Source organism: Mercenaria mercenaria, chromosome 10, assembly GCF_021730395.1.
Source record: "Mercenaria mercenaria strain notata chromosome 10, MADL_Memer_1, whole genome shotgun sequence".
Taxonomy (NCBI): domain Eukaryota; kingdom Metazoa; phylum Mollusca; class Bivalvia; order Venerida; family Veneridae; genus Mercenaria; species Mercenaria mercenaria.
In genome coordinates, this window is record NC_069370.1 from 19,404,535 (window position 1) to 19,420,618 (window position 16,084).

At 36.8% G+C, this 16,084-nt stretch overlaps 1 protein-coding gene across 5 annotated transcripts in view; it reads right to left on the bottom strand.

Annotated features, from left to right (window-relative positions):
• Positions 1 to 16,084, bottom strand: part of LOC123559719 (pleckstrin homology-like domain family B member 1) — a 204,683-nt gene that overhangs the window by 121,234 nt on the left and 67,365 nt on the right. For 4 of the 5 annotated variants that reach the window (XM_053552415.1, XM_053552414.1, XM_053552413.1 and 1 more), the window contains one exon: positions 15,001 to 15,123. In XM_053552415.1, coding sequence (XP_053408390.1) covers positions 15,001 to 15,123 — 123 coding nt within the window. Of the gene's footprint in view, positions 1 to 4,984; positions 5,109 to 15,000; positions 15,124 to 16,084 lie in introns of those variants that run through there. The other variant, XM_053552419.1, reaches the window with a different exon arrangement.

Below are 16,084 nucleotides of genomic sequence, written 5' to 3' on the forward strand. Positions count from 1 at the left end.
GCACTGATGCAAATGATAAAATTTCGTCATCTGAAAAAGTAAACATCCATTAAATCTTGGGTAAATATATTTTGATATGAACAAAGCCAATACATCTGTTTTGGTAAAACTATGTAATGTATGTTAAAATTTAAGCATAATGAACTGTACTGCAGATTATACACAATTCATCCACATACAAAACAAGAACAAGGTTTCGGTAAAACGAATATCAGCAGCTCCCCAATGCATATGTGCTTGTCCCAATAGGGGGAATTATAACGTATAAGAAAAAAAACAAGAGTGCCAAAATGTCACAATATACGCCCGTCACAGCAAATTTCTTTACTCTAGCACCTGTATTTGCAAATGGAATTTTAATTTTGTGGAACGTTGTTTAGTAATCATTGTAAGTCTTTTGTTTTTCTAAGTCCACAAAAAAACTCCTTATCAGGTAAAGATACCTTAAAATACACCTAAAACTGGAAAGTAACATCAATGTTGTACCACAGAAAAGTGGTCTTGTTTTTTCCCTATGGTCAATTGTAAAAAAAGTTACAACATAAGTTATTTATAGTAACAACTAAGGGAAGTTAATCTTAAAAAAAAAAAAAAAAAAAAAAAAATTGTAAGTCCACACAAAAATCTTTACCAGGTAGAGATTGGTCAAAATACATCTCAAAATTGGATGTAGGATGCATGTTGTACTACAAAAAAGTGGTCTTCCCTACGACTAGTAATGAAAAAGTTAAAATATAAGCTATCTATAGTGACAACAAAGGGAAGTAATTCTAAAGGGAAGTGCGCATGGCACTTCGTCTCATGATGGTGTATAATTGTGCCAAGTTACATCAAAATCCCTCCATGCATGAAGAAGATATGCTCCAGACAAAGTCATTCTTGAATTTGACCTTTGACCTCTAAGTGTGCCCTTGACCTTAAACCTAGGGACTGGTTCTTGCGCAAGACACTCTGTCTCATGATGGTGTACAACTGTGCCAACTTTCATCAAAATCCCTCCATGCATGTAGAAGATATGCTCCGGACAAAGTCTGTGGATGCCGCCCTCCCACCCGCCCACCAGGGGCGTTCCCATAATACGTCCCTTTTTCAAACGGGCGTATAATAGGATGACACATGCCCCCGATGGCACTTTGAATGAATACTTATGGCCGATGTTAGAGTTTAGGACCTTTGACCTACGGACCTGGGTCTTGCGCGCGACACGTCGTCTTACTGAGCCACACATTCATGCGTAGTTATTTTAAAATCCATGCATGAATGACAATGATATGGACCGGACATGCCCATCAATGCACTATCATGAAATATGACCTTTCACGTCTAAGTGTGACCTTGACTTTTGAGCTACGAACCTGGGTCTTGCGCGCGACACGTCGTCTTACTGTGGTACACATTCATACCCAATAATTTTAAAATCCATGCATGAATGACAAAGATATGGACCGGACACACCCATCAATGCACTATCATGAAATATGACCTTTAACGTCTAAGTGTGACCTTGACCTTTGAGCTACAGACCTGGGTCTTGCGCGCGACAAGTCGTCTTACTGTGCCACACATTTATGCGTAGTTACTTGAAAATCCATCCATGGATGACAAAGATATGGACCGGACACGCCCATCAATGCACTATCATGAAAAATGACCTTTAACGTCTAAGTGTGACCTTGACCTTTGAGCTACGGACCTGGGTCTTGCATGCAACACGTCGTCTTACTGTGGTTCACATTCATGCCAAGTTATTTGAAAATCCATCCATGGATGACAAAGATATGGACCGGACACGAAAATTGCGGACAGACCGACAGACTGACAGACCGACAGACCAACAGACGGTTCAAAAACTATATGCCTCCGAAGTCCCTTCGGGGGCATAAAAATGGAGATAATAACAAGGAGCTGCGTTCAATAAACGCTTGATGCCCCCCAGTGGCATCCTTGTCGATAGATTTTGCACCTTATGGTTCAGGTAGCTCAAAGTCCAAAATGAGGTCAAGGCCAAGGTCAAACTGAGTTCAGGTGAAGTCTGAAGATGGGGAATGGTCACAGGTTACATCTGCATTAGTATCAAGTCATTCTAGTAAGGGTTATTGATGCTAGACAAAACGGTCCCATTTGGTTAACCTTGTACAGGCGGATGGACGAACGGACGGACAGGACAATCACTATATGCCTCCCGCATCAGTAAATTGAATAAAGGGAGGTAGTTCAAAAACTAGGTAAGACAGAGTTATGGTTCTTTGACACTGCACTTCCCGTCAATGGCCTCTATCATTTTGTGAAGTTTCAATGAAATGCCATTAGTAGTTTTCATGTAATGCTCCAGACAAGCCTTACTTTGTATAATAAAGGGAGATAATTCAAAAACTAGGCAAAGTAGAGCTATAGTTTTTTGACACTGCACTTCCCAACAATGGCCTCTATCATTTTGTAAAGTTTCAAAGAAATGCCATTAATAGTTTTCAAATAATGCTCCAGACAAGCATTATTTTGAATAATAAAGGGAGATAGTTCAAAAACTAGGTAACAGAGTTATGGTTCTTTGACACTGCACTTCCTGTCAATGGCCTCTATCATTTTGTGAAGTTTCAATGAAATGCCATTAATACTTTTCAAGTAATGCTCCGGACAAACAAGCCTTATTTTGTATAATAAAGAGAGATAATTCAAAAACCAGGTAAAGTAGAGTTAAGATTCTTTGATACTGCACTTGTCTCAATGGCCTTATTTTCAATCAAATGCCATTAATACTTATCAAGTTATACTCCGGACAAAGGTGTGACAGATGGACGGACAAAGCGGCAACTATATGCGCACCCTTTGGGGAGCATAAAAAACCAACAGGGATCTAATTCTGTTAGGAGTGGGATCAGTTTTGATCCTGTGATGTCGAGATTTTTTTTAAATTTACTAGCTTCTTTACACAACAAAACATCAGCATTATCAACAGCAGTAATACCTTAGAGTCCCCACCCAATTTAAGCTGCTAGTAGCAGAGCATCAGTTTCCATTTCCTACATTTTTCCCCCCCAAAATCTGTAATAAACTTCATGTTTTTCTCCCAAATCTGTAATAAACTTTATTTTCCCCCAAATCTGTAACTTACATTCTTTCCCTCCCCCAATCTGTAATTTACTTCATGTCCCCCACACTCCCCCAATCTGCAATAAACTTCATGTACCCCCCCCCCCCACCCCCCAATCTGTAATAAACTTCATTTCCCCCAAAAATCTGTAACTTACATTCTTCCCCTCCCCCAATCTGTAATTTACTTCATGTCCCCTGCCCTCCCCGAATCTGCAATAAACTTCATTTTTTTCCCCAAGTCTGTAATTTACTTCATGTCCCCCCCTCCCCCCAAAAAATCTAAAATAAACTTCAATTTCCCCCAAAATCTGTAACATATTCTTCCCCTCCCCCAATCTGTTATTTACATCATTCCCCCCCCCCCCCCCCCCCCATCCCAAATCTGTTATTTCCAACAGATTTTAGCCTATTTCACCAAACTGTTCCCATCCCCAAAATCGAAAAAATTGCCCTCTGAGAGTTGGTTTAATAAATAAAGAAGGGAGAGGATATGCATTGATTACACATTTAATGTATTATGGGCCTTAAAATATAATATCAGCTTTATTACAGATTTATATCTAAACTTTAATCAAAATATTGATTCAAAGCCATGGAAGACTTTCAACTTGCTTTTAATGATAGTTCATATCGTACAGCACTAGCGTGCTTAATTACCAGCTTGTGTAGATGATGCAGATTTTTTTTCAACTGTTACATTTTGTTTCTTGGCACCAAATTGCTACCTAGTCACTCACTGTGTAACTACAGGATCACTATCACTTGATGTTTTATGATGACTAGGCCTTACGCTAGCTGCGATATTTCTATAATAATCTTGCCCATCTTTCAACATGGACAGTATATATGTACCATTAACTGTTAAAGTGAGTGCATACCAAAACGATACTGACTGAATGGTGAAGAGTGCAGATCATGATCAGACTGCATGGATGATCATGATCTGCACTGGTTGCAAAGGTAGAATCAATTATTATTTCCCGCATGATAAGGGCTAGGTCTGGCCCAGTTTTCATCAACATTCTAATCTAAAAGGCCATAATTTCTTTTTCTCCTTTTCTCGAAAACTATTTACAGTTCTTAATAAAATTTTGCAGGATTACAGTTTGCACTGAAGCCTAAAGCTCCATGAAGTTTCAGCAGTATTTATTCACTGTAAACAAACTTTTGGTAACACTGAATAATGTGGAACTTTTAAGCCATGAACATGATGAAATGACGGGTCAGTCTGAACCTTAACCTTTAGCATGCTAGATAAATTGTCATCTGCTGGAAATGTCGTCTGCTAAAATTGTAAAGTTCATTCAATTTGCTCCAAAATTGGAAGAAATATTGTCAGAGTAGCAAACAGCTTGGAACCTGATCAGACGCCGATTTAATCGGCGTCTGATCTGGTTCCAAGCTGTTTGCAAAGGCTGTTAAATTCGCCTGCAGCAGGCTAAGGGTTAATAGTGTTCCCGGCATATTTAATACTAGTACTGTCTGTGTTTCTACACAAATAACTGCCAACTTCTTCATATATATCAAAGGTAGAGGAAGAATAAAGCACATACGCCTCTCGGAAAACTCTCTACTCACCCAGGGATCAAACTCACTGCATACCTATAAGGCCTACCAGGCCTTGACTTAAAAATGTAATTTTAAAATGTTGACAACTATGACCCAGCAGCTTCAAGGCTGTAGTTTCAATGAAGAATGACTTCCCTGTCAACGCTAAAAAATTATGAAATAATTTTAAGACACAACAGATGACAGTGGTAAAATAAATGCCCAAAAACAAAATAACAAAATTCTTGCTCTGCACTCAAAAAAAGCAATCATAGCAATCTATGTACAACTGATTAAAAAGTAACTATTAAATTTTAAATAAGACACTACGATAAAAGCATACCTTGAAATAACCTGAGATAATCCATATTTACTATAGTACCCCATTGTTTATAAGATCCTTATCTTACACAATCAAGTTTTCTAAGAGCTGCAAGCTCAAAATGTTAAAACCAGCATACTTTTACTTTGAAACAAGATTATACCATGCTCTAACACAACATTTACAGGAACCAACCAATATTGCAAGAAAATCGCTCTTGATGAGAAGTGGGGAGAAAGGCGAGGCTCATAAATTTTTATTAACCCATGAACAATATAGGATTTTGTAAATTCTTATATTATGCTTCCAAAAAATGTTTCATCAGTAAAACATGTGCCCAAATAAATATGATGAAGCTATAATTAATATGCATGACTATATTATTACGACACCATGACTGTGATCCTGTATTTATATTTTCTTTGCCAGTTTTCATAGAATTTTGGTTACGCAGCAGCAGTCAATAAACCAGATTCCTTATCAGTCACAATTAAAGCTTTGTTCTCCACAACTAACAACTTCCTCACATGAATCTGCAGTGGAGGACCAATCACTTCAAACAGATAGCCTTCTTTCAGACTGTCACAAAGAACGTCTGCCTCACCAAGGGATCTAACATGCAACCTCTCATTTCTGAGTCTTGTGCTCTACATACTGGACTAACTGGGTGGGTTGGTTGTCCATTATGTTAACCTTAAGGTTGCTGGCAGCAAGTGATTCTACCTTTGTGACCAGTGCAGACAAAGATCAGCCTGCAAATTAATCAAAATTGTCCCTTAAATGACCTTGACCTTTTAAGATATGATATTGACCAAAGAAACATGATAACATAATTATACAATGACCATGCCATATTATGTTTGGTATGAATGAATGACCTTGACCCCAAAAATTACTGCAGCATCAATATGAAGGTCAACAATTTTCTTTTCATGAGACTCTTGAACTTAAACCATGACTAAACCACAGGTAACGGTGAGCAGTATGAAATTTGTAGCCCTTTAATTTCCAAACTGATGAGGTTTGTACATACACAAAAAGCAAGACTGCCATGCAGTGACCTTGAAAAAATCCATGAAGGTCAGTCATTTACAAGCATATGCATGTGACCCTCAACAAATATGGCAAGGTGTTTGATCACCAGGTCCTATAGGTCAAAACTGCTGCTGGGCCCAAGGGAAAGCTATATCATATTGTGCATTTTGTTGATAGAAGTAATGACTTGCCTTTACAAAACTTTAACCGAACCTGACACACTTAAAAGTCAAACAATTGAAAAAAGAAAATGCAGAACATTGTCTCAGCACCACAAAAAACCCAAGTGGAATACTCTCAGAAACTTCCAGGTAATGGCTTATAAGCGATAATTTTCGGCAGCAATCAGCTCTACTATCTAACAATACTCAGTAAACTCTCATCACAATATCGGAGGGCTGATAGTAAATGCAGTTGTCAGAAAGTGCTCAGAGCTACTGACAATATCATTGTGTTACAGGTAAGGCCATACAAATTATGTGAAGTGTTTTTCAGTCCTTATTGATGCTCAAACTTTCTTGTTACAGGTAAGGCCAAACAAATACCTGTGCTTTTAATTCCTTATGTCTCTCATACTAGTGATACAGGTAAGGCCATACAAATTCTCTGAACTGTTTTTCAATCAATATGATGCTACTATCAGTGCCATTGCTGTGTTACAGGTAAGACCATACAAATTTTGTGAAGTATTTTTCATACCTTCTGATGCTTTTGACTTTGAAACTGTTGTGTTACAGATAAGGCAATGCAAATTTTACAAAGTGTTTTTCGGTCCTACCTAAATGTTGGATGCTATTGGCAATGACATTGCTGTGTTCTAGGTTAGCCCATACAAATTCCAAGACATATTTTTTTTTATCCTGATAAAGGTAAGGTCATACAAATTCTGCGATACAAATTTAAGACATACTAAGGCATCAGCATCTTTTGAAGTGTTGCAGGTTGAGCCATACAAATTCTGTGATACAATCCTCAACCATTTTGGTACCAGATCTGCTACTGTTTAAAATTTCATGGTGTGATTTTTTCTCTAAGAGAAAGACAGACATTTCTGTAATAAAATGTTCAGTCCTACTAAGTAACTGTGAGTCAGACCTATTCATTTACGTTAAACCATAAAAATTATAAATGTTCTTAGTTATTTTTCGGTTTTACTAAGAAACTCTAAGCTACACTTTGGTTTTAAGTTTCTGCAGTACTGCTGCAGGAATAACGCCTTCTTTATTAGTTACATAACAAATTTGAAAAAACATCAGCTTGGCCTCAGCTCTAATAGTTAACTAATTGTTACTAAACAAACACGGGGGAAGTATGAGTCAGACAGGAGACCTTGGCTAAAACATCTTTCTTCTGTACTTTTTCTTTGATCTTCAGCAAGGTCCTTCAAACCTCTCATTATGCTCATTAAGTTAATTTGTGCAATTATTACCACTATAATTTTCAAGCGATAGTTTTGAAACCAGAGATCCATCACACTGCTCACCAGAGTACCAATGTTATTGGTCAAAAGTTTAAATAAGGTTTTTCTTTTATAAATCAAGGGCCAAAACTCAGGAATTACTAGTCCTTCTTTGGCCCATAATAGAACTTGGCTAAGATCTCAAAGTCAAACATTATCTATCTAAATATGATAACAATAACTGGCTAAGATCTCCATGTCATACATTATCTACCTAAATATGATCACAACTAATGAAAAACAAAGGTGACAGAGTGTAAATATAGTTTTTTTTTTTGTTTTTTTTGATAAATCGAGGGCCAAAACTCTCAATCTCATGGTCTGATCTGGTAGACAGATCTTATCGCCAAATACATTGTGATACTGATTGTTTGTGAAATGTGGATGCTGGAGTGTAAAAGAACCAATGGAAAATGGCAGACAGAAAGATAGACAGATGAATTACATATATCCAACAATAATAATTTTTTTTGTTATATGTTTAACGTCATATCAACACAATTACAGGCCATATGGCAACATTCCAGCTTTTCGTGGTGGAGGAAGACGCCAGGAGCCCCTCTGGACGTTATTTCATCACAGGCAGGCATCTGGTTAGAACCATCGACCTTCAATATGCCAGCTTCCTCACTTGAAAAATGCTACCCGCCTCCCCACAAGCTTAAGGCCTTGAATATGCCAGCTTCCTCACTTGAAAAATTCTACCCGCCTCCCCACAAGCTTAAGGCCTTGAATATGCCAGCTTCACCACATGAAGAATTCTACCCCCTCCCCACAAGCTTAAGGCTCAAACCTACATACCTTCAATAATTATGCCAGCTTAGTCACATGAAGAATTGTACACCCCCACCTCCCCACAAGCTTAAGGTTCAAACCTACATTAGTGAGGGGTAAGTGATTTGAAGTCAGTGACCTTAACCACTCGTCCAGAGAAGCCGGTCCAACAATCCTAAAAGATCACTTTGAGCACAAAATTCTCATGTGAGCCAAAACTGCTACTTGAAGAAAACAGAGTAAGTAGTCAGTATATCAATGGATATCTGTAGTTAATAAATTTATAAGTTTACAAAATGATGATGCACTATGTAAAAGCACCAAACTGCAAAAACCAATATCTCAAACAATTTTATCAACAGAGATAGGAAGTTTTGGGGTATACATATCTTGAGAAGTAGATTTAATAGAAAATGAAATTAAACCCACTCTTTTGTCATTCTAGCTAGTGCATATTTACTGTCAAAACTCATGTGATGAAATGTTTTATAACCTTAACCATACAGAAACTATGCAAAAACAGCACATTACTTAAATAATTTCATACTTTTGTGAACCTTACATTGGAGTTGGGGAAACAAGAGCCTGTCATCAAAAACATTATCCCTTCCCCCAACATCCCCCGCTCCCTCCCTCCCTAAAATATCTTCTGATGAACCTTTATAACTATATGAACAATGTTGTCGAGGATCACCTGATCACTTGATCGAAATCATTTTTGCGAAAGTATTTTAAAATCTGACCAGCAGGGTTGTTTCAAGATTTTTTTTCTACCTTTACCTCTGGTGAGCGGCAGAAAGTGTTTAAAATCTTTAAAAAGAGGTCCATTGATGGAACAACCTTCCGAAGTTTCATCAATTTCTACCAAATTGTTGGAGGGACAGACAGATGATGTTTTGTTGTTTGTTTTTCATCAGTATTTCAGTTATGTAAAAGCAGGCAGTTAATCTAACCAGTGTTCCTGGATTCTGTACCAGTACAAACCTGTTATCCGCAAGTTGAGGACAAATGATTTCAGACACAATGTCTTTTATCAAATCGTCACGGAGAACATACGGCCCGCCCCGAGGCTCGAACTTGTGACCTCGCCATCCGTAGATCAGTGCTCTCCCTATTAAGCTAAGCTGGTGGGTTGCAGACAGATGATGGATGTACACACTTCACATTAGCTGGTACTCTTAGTCTAGTATGCATATCTGCCTTTAACAACTGGCTGTCAAATAACAAAAAAAATCTACTTCATTCCCATCAATTGAGATCTATTACAGGAAATTTGCTCCCTACTTAGGAATATATAAATTATCATTCCAGCCCAATAAAATAGCAGTTGGTAAATTGACACTAATTGCTATAATGTACAGACAAAAAATAAATAATAATCAAGGCCTAGATTCCAGCAGATTCTGCCACCAATCACAGAATTAACTAGCCGGAAAATCAATTTACCTTTTGACCTTTGACAGAAATGTAAATGGACTGGAATTTCTAGAACCTGTAGTTTCTCTGGAATTAACATATTATCCAGTTAACTATTCTTTTGTCATAAACAAGAAGGCCAATCTGTAAAAACTTGCTGAAAGCAGTCACAATGATACCTGTATAGTGCTATTTCTTCAAAAAATCTGACCTACTGACTTTCATTGATAACCCACTGTTGTTTGAATATTACTAATCATTCGTATTAAAGTGAAATTATGCACATTTTAGAAGTAAAAATCCAGCTGAAATAGATGCGTGTGAAAAAGGAGTGGAGGAAATTATAGCTTTTAACCCAATATACGAAACTCTTTCTGTTACCAGTAAGAAATAATAAGTTTCCAAATATGACTTTTCTTATTTTGACTGGGGCAGTCTTTCAAAGTCAAACTGCATGCAGGAGTTGCTTCCCTTCAACTTCATAAATTGCTACCTATAGGTAAGGGAGATCACTGCATAGAAGAAAACAACTATTATTTCATGAGTCCGATTTATTTATTTCTAAAGCATCAACTTCAAATACTTATGTGGCATTATTGTTAATTTAACACATTTAAATGCACAGCAACCAAAAACACCACTCTGTGCATTAAAATGCATAATGCCACTTTAAAAAAGGACTAATTTTCATGTACTCTGAGGTTATGTCACCCATAACATTAAATCCTTACAAGCATAAAATTTGTATTTTCTCTTTTAAATATGAAACACATGAATTCATGTACCCATGAAATGGCTGTTTCAGCAAAACCCACAAAATCACATGACCACAAAATCAGTAATACCAGAGTATTTCCAACATTTTTTACCTTTTCACTGTCTTCATTTATTTTCTGTGAAGAATGATGCAGTATCCTGGATTAAAATATAAATAAAATGCTTTGGATAAATAAAGGTAAGAGGTACAGAAGTGCTTTCTATGGAAAGACCATGTGAAACTGATTCATTCCGCCTCTGCTCCAAGTTTACTGCCAGATTAATTTTTGGCCTGAAAATCAGTTCTAAAAAGCTTGAACCAATTCCAGCTTGGCAAGCATTTAACCCAAGGTGGGTCGACCTGAACCTTGTCAGTCTAACCAACACTTCAGACAAACTTTCTTTTTTTCTCAATGACCAACAGCTTGTACGTATTACCCTGCCTAGACACAAAACTGTCCTAACTCATACTGCTTAAACAACAGTTTTGCATGAAGCACTTAAATACTGTCAACAGCTGTTAATACTCACACATTTGACAGTCTGACAATATTTGCTTGACATCACAGCTGTTTCATATAGATCCGATTTATTAGTATAATACTGGTTTGATCAATTACCACTGTGATCTAAAAAGAGAGCATAAGAGTAATACCATAAACAATATGTGCTTACAGCTGCCAACACTGCATCATGAATCATGCATTAAGCACTCAGAACATAACAAAGAAAAGTCATCCTAGGTCAAATAATCTGTCAATTTTTTGGCTGCAAAATCTCTGCAGTAGCACAAAAGTTGATGATAATGGAATAAGTTTAGTCTGAATGAAAAGCCAAAACCAAAGCTCAAAAAATACTGGAAGTACAGACACACCTGTACTAAGCAGCAAGCCAAGGAAGCGACACAATCTGGCTGCGTAAGGCAGGTGGCCACTTAAGACAAGTTGAAATCAGAACAAAATGTCTATGTTAGATTACATGTCATTTTGGAAAGTTAGCTGATTGGCTGCTTTAGGCAAGTGGCTGCTTAATACAGGGGATTGATAAGGCTGACTTAACTATATATTATAAAGTTCATTAATTTCTGTTCATGTAACATGTATATGTTAAATTGCAAGTAGTATTTATTCATAAGAAGTTAAATACACTGCTTAACCTTTAGCCTGCTGCCGGCAAGTGATTCTGCCTTTGCAACCAGAGAAGACCAAGATCTGCACTGTTGGCTATTCACTCAGTAAATTTTCAGTGAACACTCCTTTGATGAACAAGTGGTGACCAATCCATTTTAGAAAATAAGCAGGGTAAAGGTTTAAATGTTTACACTGAAAATTTAACTTGTGGTCTTTAAAGCCAGGTGCTCCCTGTTCCCTACACAGCCAGATGGTCTGTTTGCAGGTGACCTTAATGCACAGGTTTTATTGTATTTTTCTTTATTACCTAAATGGCATACAAAAGGCCTAAAAACAAATAAGCTTGAAGTGGCAGATCTGATACAGGTTTAGGGTTTGTGCCTTGGTTTGTGACTTTCACCCTGTATGTTACACACACCTCATCATTTGTGTAAAGTTTCATTGAAATCCTTTCAATCTTTTTTACCCATTTTAACAAGAAGTGCTTCTGACAGTCAGACAAACTTATGGACTAGCAACTAGACAGGAGCCTACCTGAGAAAAAAAAATCAAATAACATCACCATTAAAACTTTTTGCATCCAACTGTACGCACTGTAACTCAAACAGCATGAACCACGCTGTGCAGCATGCATATAATCATTCTTTCAGCTTGAAAAGACATTATATCTGATATAAACAGCTACAGCTCAGTATGGAGTAATCAATTTCATGATAAACTTGACAGGGTAACCTCCCTTTACTGCAGTTTATGTGCATGCAGTTCCTTCAAGTGTAATGTGCGATTTTAAAGCTACACGCCCCCAGTTTGGGTGAAATTTTTCAACATGCTCTCTTCCATTAAGTTTGGTATAGAATGTGTATATGACATTGAAAAATGATAAAGTAGGTGAAAATAAGTTAGATATTTGTAAAAACGCAAGAAGAATGTAAATTTTCTGCATTATTTCAAAAGCGTTACAAAGGTTTACAGCCTTCTGCACAATAATTCTGGTTTTTTACAAGAATTTCTTGTAAAAACTTATGTCAATAAGTTTGTAACACTAGTCACTTTAAGAATACTCACTTTTTATGGATTTTTGAGAAAAATTATTTTTCACCTAAAATGTGTGGGTTAGTCCCTTTAATGTAACATGCACAGCAAAGAAGTGTACTCGAAAATGTTTGACTGATAAGATACTTAGATCTGGGCATTTTATGTATCATAATTCAAAATTATACTCTTAATACAATTGAGCTGCGCCATGACAAAACCAACATAGTGGCTTTGCGAGCAGCATGGATCCAGACCAGCCTGCGCATCCACGCAGTCTGGTCAGGATCCATTCTGTTCGCTTTCAAAGCCTATAGCAATTAGAGAAACTGTTAGCGAACAGCATGGATTTTGACCAGACTGCGTGGATGCGCAGGCTGGTCTGGATCCATGCTGGTTGCAAAGCCATTATGTTGGTTTTCCCATGGCGCGGCTCACATAATCATTAACCATGATATAAAATTATAATTCATAACTTTTCTTCATCTCTGTTTTACAAACGTAAGTTTCTTTTTTTTAAAATGGGGATGCATAAACACTAAAACATTAAATTTTGCCTGATGTAAATTTTATAAAGTTACATAGAATTTAAGTGGTATGTAAGTACTGGCTTCATAAATTTGAAAGATTCAATCAATATCCATAAGTGGGTACTGAGATGCAAGCATACATACAGAGCTAAACAAAATCAAAGGCCTGAATGTCCTGAGTCGGCTAATGATTGATGTACTGACAGTATAGTCTACCAGTTTCAGTTTGTTTTTAGTTTTTTTCTTAAAATTTCATAACACAGCTCGATATTTACCCAAAATATTATATCCGGATACGATTACACTTTTCTCCAGTTTGAACAATATATTTTACAAATTGTGATGATACGAAGACATTTAGCAGCAATTGGCAGTATCTGACATTGAAGTTTACGGTTAAATTACCTCTTATTTAAATCTTTTCATAAAAAAGTTGATTCGTTTCGCCAAACATAGACAATCTACTTTCGATTTCAAAAACTACAAGAAAATACAATTTAATGTTTCGCTGATTTGTTTATTTCTCGAAAAATAAGAATTAAAACCATTTTTAATATCAGTAGTAACTGAACAAACCAGTAAGAGCTTCTTCTTCCGATAATTTATCCATTTACTGACTGCAAAATTCAACCCACGCAAAGTTTATAGAAATCATACGATGCGTGTTTACGTTCAATGTGGGAGAATTAAGGCTGATCGGCTATGTTACCTAACGCATCCAGACGATTCAGATTTTGTTTTTAAAAAAGCATTGTGTGCGTTTCTGTAATTTTATATACGTTTTTATACGCTTAGAAATTATTAGACATGCGTATTTGCATTATTTCTATACGTAATTTACGCTAATACGCATCTTATCTGGAGCCCTGCTGGAACTATTTTTTGTCTTTCGCTGGATGTTACCCAAGCTTTGTAAGCCTGCGCAATTCTTAAAATGCACATTTATGCTTAATGAGTTACATTCGAGAATTGCACAATTACAAGTCATAAATATGACAGATTACATCGTATATTGGTCATAGCAAAGGGAATTGACACAACTTAACTTCATTCATGCAGTGAACTGTTTGAAATTTGAGAAATCTAATGGAACTACATCCCTTCACATGTTATTCGGTCCATTTAGAGAATCGTTGGATAGCAAGGACTCGTCAAAAGGCTTTCAGCCTTTAGCCGACTCAAAAATTGCTAAGTTGAAAAAGGGACATAATTTTGTAAAAATGCGAAGTAGAATTATAAACCCTGAACAATGGAAGTAGGATTATCACAGTGAACAAGTGTGTAAAGTTTCAATCCTTCCCATTAGTAGGTACTGAGATACCAGCTTACATATAAAAACTTAACCAAAAACTGCTAATTTTGTAAAAATGCAAAGTAGAGTTTTTGAACATGTACACTGCATGTCAGATCATCACAGTGAACAAGTGTGAGAAGCTTCAAATCCATTCCCATTAATGGGTACAAAGATACCATCTTGCATACAAAAATTGCTAGGCCCAAAAAGGGGCATAAGTTTGTAAAAAAGCAAAATAGAGTTATGAAACCTGTGCCATGTAAGTTGGTGTATCACAGTGAATAAGTTTGTGAAGGTCCAATCCATTTCCACACATGCTACATACAAAAACTTAACCAAATTGTGACGCGGACATGGATGCCGACATATGGGTGAGTCCAATAGCTCTACCTATACTTCAACTAGTTGAGCTAAAAATATGAATTACAGTTTGAGAATTTTTCGTTTGGGTATGAAATTATTGTGTTTAAAGCACAGAGGCCTTCCGTGTCCACACTCTTTAAACAACTACGTATTCAATGCCTAAATGAAAACATCAAAACTGCAATTTACTTCTTTAACAAGGGATGATATACCATTTTCTCACAGTTGTTTATTATTCATGAATTTACCTTGTAGTAACTGCAGGGGGGCACAAGAAACACGACAGTTTGGCATCGCTTCTTTCATTTTCCTTGCTTCACGTGGGTGATTGAAGCGAAAGTAGTTAGACCTTCCCAAACATATCATACAGCCTGTAAAACAAAACTATATTTTTAAAACATCTATGTAAAAGCACATGTATTGCTTCAAACATTTCAACAAATGTCATACTTCTTTAAAGACCTTCCACCGGCCAGACTTGATGTAAGGCGAGGAATGACAATATACAGCACTGAAAAGTCATAAAAATGTGCCATTAATGTAAAGACATTGAAGAACAACAGTAAAATACAGTACTGCAATAGATATTTATATAGATAAGAATATTGTAACAAAGGAGAGTGACACAGATAACAACTTTGTGCCTACTTCGGCAATGTCACACAGATAATAACATTGTCAGTACTGAGACTGAATCATACAGAAAACAAAACTGCCAGTATTGAGGACGAGTCAAACAGATAACAATATTGTCAGTGCTGAGGCCAAGTCACACAGATAACAATATTGTAGGTACTAAGGTCGAGTCACAGATAACAATATTGTCAGTACTGAGGCAGAATTACACAGATTACAACATTGTCAGTACTGAGGCCAAGTTACACCAATAACAATACTGTCAGTAGTAAGACCAAGTCACACAGATAGCAATACTGTCAGTACTGAGGCAGAGTTACACAGATAACAATACTGTCAGTACTGAGGCCAAGTCACACAGATAGCAATAATGTCTGTACTGAGGCCAAGTTACAGAGATAACAATACTGTCAGTACTGAGGCCAAGTCACACAGATAACAATATTGTCAGTACTGAGGCCAAGTCACACAGATAACAGTATTGTCAGTACTGAGGCCAAGTTACACAGACAACAATATTGTCAGTTCTGAGGCAGAGTCATTCAGATAATGAGATTGTCAGGACTGAGGCAGGTTTATACAGATAATAACATTGCCAGTACTGAGAAGAAATCATACAGTTAACAACACTGTCAGTACTGAGGAAGAGTTACGCAGAAAACAATATTGTCAGTACTGAGGCAGAGTCACACAGAA